The sequence below is a fragment of the Elephantulus edwardii genome, unplaced genomic scaffold, assembly GCF_000299155.1.
Source record: "Elephantulus edwardii isolate Elephantulus edwardi_28Jun2011 unplaced genomic scaffold, EleEdw1.0 scaffold00536, whole genome shotgun sequence".
NCBI lineage: Eukaryota > Metazoa > Chordata > Mammalia > Macroscelidea > Macroscelididae > Elephantulus > Elephantulus edwardii.
The window spans coordinates 31,722-37,506 of NW_006400286.1; the positions used below are offsets into that span (position 1 = coordinate 31,722).

General features: G+C 38.5%; 1 protein-coding gene across 1 annotated transcript in view; it reads left to right on the forward strand.

Annotated features, from left to right (window-relative positions):
• Window positions 1–5,785, forward strand: part of LOC102852234 (TFIIH basal transcription factor complex helicase XPB subunit-like) — a 46,024-nt gene that overhangs the window by 23,290 nt on the left and 16,949 nt on the right. Inside the window, exon 10 of the mRNA XM_006903206.1 lies at window positions 2,477–2,679. Coding sequence (XP_006903268.1) covers window positions 2,477–2,679 — 203 coding nt within the window. The remainder of the gene's footprint in view (window positions 1–2,476; window positions 2,680–5,785) is intronic.

The window sequence follows — 5,785 nt, forward strand, 5'->3', positions numbered from 1 at the left end:
TTTCCGCAGATGTAATTGATCTGATTCCTATGCATACCATCAGGTGAAATCCATGTGTATAACCTGCGTTTATGTCTCTTAAAAAACGTATTTGCAATGAATAAGTCATTGATTGTGCAAAATTCAATCATTCTACCTCTAGCTGCATTTCTGTCACCAAGTCCATGTTTTCCAACTACTGATTCTTCTTCCCTGTTCCCAACTTTTGTGTTCCAGTCGCCCATTATTATCAGTGCATCTTGATTGCATGTTCGCTCTATCTCTGCCTGTAAGAGTTGTTAAAAATCATCTATTTCTTCTTCTTTGGCTCTGGTTGTTGGTGCATATATCTGAATGATGTTGTTGTTCACTGGGCTTCCTTATAAGCGTATGGATATCATTCTATCACTCACAATGTTGTACTTCTAGATGGATGTAGAAATTTCTTCAACTATGAAAGCAACTCCATTTTTCCCCACCTTTTCATCTCCAGAATAATATATGATCATCTGACTCAAAATTCCCCATGCCAGTCCATCTCATCTCTCCAATGTTAAGAAATAGATTAGAATAACGGGATATTACATGGTTTAAAATTAGAAAAGGTGTATGTCACGCTAGTATTTTTTTGCTATACATACTTAGTATGTGTACCGAGAAAATAATCCAAGAAGTTTCACTCTATGAAGAAGAGTGTGGCATCAGGATTAGAAGAAAATCAGCACCCTGTGTTACACAGATTCTTACAACTTGCAGAAAGTCAGGACTTGAAGCACTTCCTGAAGAAGATAAAAGGTTATAGTTTATGGTATGGATTATATCTCAACATGAAGAGAAATCAAACATCCTCACAGCCAGACCAAAGCAACATCATCATAAATCGAGAAAAGATTGAAATTTTCAAGGATTTCATCTTTCTTGGTTCCCTAATAAAAATTCATGGAAATCAAAAGACTCATCGTTTTGGGAAAATCTTTTGTCAGGAACCTCTTTAAAGGGCTGTAGAGCAAAGACATAAGTCACTCTAAAGACTTTAAGGAAAAGCAAATCTTTGTTGGAGGAAATGCAACCGCAGTTCACCTTTAGTGGCAAGATGGTAAGACTTCTCATACTTCTGCATGTTGTTAGGAGGGTCCAGTCTATGCAAGAAGACATCATGCTTGGCAAGGTGAAGGGTCAGCAGAAAGGAAGATCCTCAGTGAGATGGATTGACACAGTGAATGCAGTGAGCTCAAACATTGTAGAGACTGTTGCTGGCACAAAATCAGGCAGGGTTTCAGGGGCTCTACATGGTCCCTGAGTTGAAGGCAGCTCGATGACAGCTCCCAGGTCCTTTCAACAGTGGGAAACTTGGTTTTTAATTTTCGTTAAGTGTTCGCTCTTTTCCTTGTCATCACCTCAGTTATATAGCGCAGAGTCGGGCAAGAGGGAGAGTTAACATGATTTGCGAAAGTGGTGCTTTCTTATAAGTATTTGGACTGAGATGCACATCTGGACTGATTCTAGAATCACTGTATGTTATTCACCCTCTTTTTTTACTAGAATTTGAGATTTTTAGGATATATGAAAGTCTCATTTTGTATAACTGATGGTAAAGTTAGAAAAGATGATTATCAAGATGCTTTTATGTCCTATAAAATTAGTAAACTGGAAGATTAGTAAGGGGTCAGTAGGCTTTTGGCAACAGTCTATATCTTTCCTAGCATCACCCTGTGTCGAAGCCCATCCTGTTAGGGTAGGGAGGGAGACATGCCTTTTTCCACACTGCCTTGTCAGCTGTCAGGAGTCATGAGTTGGCTTGATAACTTGTAGTTTTTCTGTCTTGGCTTCCTACTTTCTGCCATCCAATAGTGCTGTCCCATGATTTAGAATAAATGTGTGTATGTTTTCCCATTTTCTTCCCCCACCCTCTTCGTTTTCTTTCTTGGGGGTATCACTGAATTTGAAATGAGTGATTTTTCTTTACTACTTTCTGCACTTGTCCAGATTTTTGGGGTGAGTTTAGAGGACAAGAAGGAAAGGATGACTGTGATTGATGTTGTATCCATGACTTAAACAACCTAATTGAAAGAGTTTTTTACTGTGAGCTAAAAGTGTGTGTTTATGTCGTATTCTCAACTAGCAGTGTTGATTTTCATTTAGATGAAGTAGTCTTAGTGGGATTGACTCCTTGTACCTCTGTTAAGATTCTGATTTTCCTCACTTGTAGCTGATGTGAAAATAATGTCGTGGGTAATTATGAAGTTATTAATACGTGAAAGTACCCTAATTTACATGAGGTGCTATGTATGGGTTTTTGTTTTATTGGATGTGTATTTGGCAAGTATGTATGGTGAATTATATGTGTGTATATATTTTTATAGCTTTATTGAGGTATAATTCATCTATTGTTAATTTCCTTTTAAAGCTAATTGTGCTAACTAAAAAAGTTTCAAACATTTTCAATCATGAGATATTTACACTTGGAAAATTACTCTCGATTCTTTTTCTTTCACAGGTCTGGTGTCCAATGTCTCCTGAATTTTATCGGGAATATGTGGCAATTAAAACCAAGAAACGAATCTTGCTGTACACTATGAACCCCAATAAGTTCAGAGCTTGCCAGTTTCTAATCAAGTTTCATGAAAGGAGGAATGACAAGATTATTGTGTTTGCTGACAACGTGTTTGCCCTGAAGGAGTATGCAATCCGGCTGAACAAGTAAGAACTGGCAGGTTGTCACTAGGCTATCTAATCTTCTCTGTGTGAGTGAGAGTGCAGGTGTGCCTGCCTTTTCTTTCATACCTCTCAGAAGCTTCTCAGAATCTTTGGGTCTGGGACTGTGGACTGGACCTAGTCCTAGGAACCAGGCAATACAGGACTGTGGGTCACAGGAAAAGTCTAGTTGCCCTTAATCCAGAGAGCAAGGGTGCAGTCAGCCAATCAGAGGCTCAGATCTTGTTTGTGGTCAAGAACTAGGCAACAGTTGGCTTCCTGAATTTTACTTCATGAGTGTTTGAGGCCAAGTGAACATGACAGGTAGAGAGTGTTATACAAAAGGTTAGGAAGGCACTGTGAGTTGGACTAGCATCCTACACCTGGAAACAACTTCTCAGGAAACATCTAACCAGCATCCTGAACAACTCACAATCCCTCACAGATCCAGTAGTTTAAAGAGCTTAGCTGTTCTGTGTCTCTGCAGCTGAAGAGGAAGAGACAAGTACTTATACATGTGGTGAAGCAGAATTTCAGATATTTTAATAATAATAATGGTAATAGAAGACCATAGAAGTGGGAAAATAATGAGCTTGGAGATAGAGATCATGTGACAAAATTTTGTGTGGCCAACAACTTACTAATTGCAAATGATTTAAAAAAAATAACACCCCAGAAAAATATAAACGTATATGTGGATCTTGCCGGAGGAAATACACAGGAACCAAATAGGTAAATTTTGTGGCAGAGATCATCAGTCGGGTTTACTGTGGAAAAATTCAAACTACATACAGAATAGGATGTGTTATGAGGACAAATACTTCTTGTCTGAAAGCAGAGAATAGCAGTGGTATGACTTGAGTTTTATTGACTATGAGAAACCATTCAATTGAGTCACAATAAATTATAGATAACATTGAGAAGAGTAAGAAGTTCAGAACACTTCACTGTACTCATGAGGAACCTGTACATAGATTAAGAAGCAGTTATTAGAACAAAACAAGGGAATACTGCATAATTTAAAATCAGGAAAGGTGTATATTAGGACTGTATCATTTCACCATACTCTTTCATATGTATCCTGATGCTATAGTGCTCTTCATATAATTTAGCTTCTTGAATTATTTTCCTCAGCCTCTGACAGCTCCCTTGTGTAAAATGACTGGTCTGTATGAATAAGGAAGTATAGGACAGAAGGAAGAATTATCAACTTGCACAATGAGTGCAGAAAGTGAAGAGGCTTGAAGCACTTACTGGAGAAGATCAAAGACTATAGCATTTAATATGGATTACATCTCAACATCAAAACAGAAATCCTCACCACTAAATAAGAGCCAACATCATGATAAGTGGAAAAAAGATGGATGTTGTCAAGAATTGAATTTGATTAGGGGGAGCTTTGGTGGCCTAGTGACAAGGACCTGCAACTACAATCCCAGAGGCGCACGGTTCGAATCCACCAGATGCTCTGCCGGGGAAGGAGGGGCAGTCTCCTCCTGTACCAGTCAGATCTGATTTGACGGTACACGTACAAAAATAATAAAATTTTTAAAAAAAGAATTTAATTTGATTAGAATCCTCTGGCCACACAGTCAACTACAGCAACAGTCAGAAAATTAGAAGACATGTTCCATTGGGCAAATCTGTTACTAAAGAATCTCTCAAAGGGCTGAGAGCGAGGACAATCAGCTAAAGACTACAGTGCATCTGATCCGAACCATACCATTTCCCATTACTTTGTATGTATCGGAAGGTTGGTTGGTGAATAAGGAAGACCAAAGAAAAATTGATGCCTTTGCATTGTGAAGCTGGAAAAGAATATTGAATATCCCATGGTCTGCTGAAATGACTAGTCTGTCTCAGAGGAAGTGCAACCAGTGACTGTAAAAGTGGGCTTGAGCATGGATCGTGAGGATGGTACAGGAGAGGGCAAGATTGAGACCTGTTGTTTGGAGTGTCACTGTGAATGGTAGCTGATTGTTCATTCAGTATGTGTGCTGAACGAATAATCCAAGTTGAAGCAGTTACTGAAGAATATCTAAGACTATAGCCTTAAATATGGATTACACCTCAATATGAAAAAAATTAACATCCTCATAACTGGATCAGTAAAAAACATCATCATAAATGTAGATAAGATTGAAGTTGCCAAGGTTAAAAAAATAATGCCTATTTAAAACCTCAGCTTTGAAATTACATAACTCTGCTCAAACTTAGCTTTATCAAAAAACCATTATAATGTATACATTTTACCAACAAGATACAAGTTTGTTTATTCTGGTTTGGAATTGACAGATTTCCTCAAGTCTTTTTCTGAATCTCAGTCATTGAAGTTTCCACTGCAAAAACTTGTGGAGGTGCTTGAAGGAGTAGTAGGTGGTTAGAGGTTAAGGCAGAATTTTGTTGCTCAATTCTTTGAGTTTTTGGATCATTGGTTGTGTGATGGGTGGTTGGGCACTGTGCAGAAGGACCTTTTCTTTGGATGAGTGCTAGATGCCAAAAGTGCAGATTTTTATTTCACCAATATTCAAGAAATGGTAGTGGATTTATCTGGCTGCAAAAACCAGTCACCATGACCTTTTGGTGTGAGCTCAGTTTTTTGTTGCTTCACTTCAGTCCAACCACTGTGTTGATCATCACTCCATTTTTCATCACACATTATAATAGTAGAGAAAGATTACGTGAAAGGAGCACAAAGCAGATTTCAGAGAAGTGATGGCTTTAATTTTCATTCAGTTTGTGAGGAACCCATTTGTTGATTTTCTTCACCTCTCCAGTTTGCTCCAAATGATGAGCAGTCATAGAATAATGGATGTGGAGTTCAGCTGCAAATTCTCAGAAAGTTTTGAGGTGATTAACTTTGTTTACCCGATCATTATCTACTTCTGATGGCTGACCACGACCTTCCTTGTCTTCAGGGTCTGACCCTTATCTTCAGGGTCTGACTCACGGTGGCAGCATATTCATTGACACTTCTCTGGACCCACACTTCATAGATATTTTGAGCTGTTTGTGCTACAGTTCACCTGAGTTTGAATGAATAAGATTGTTGTTGTTGTTGTTATGTGCTGTCGAGTAGCCTGCGACTCATAGCGACCCTATGTACAACAGC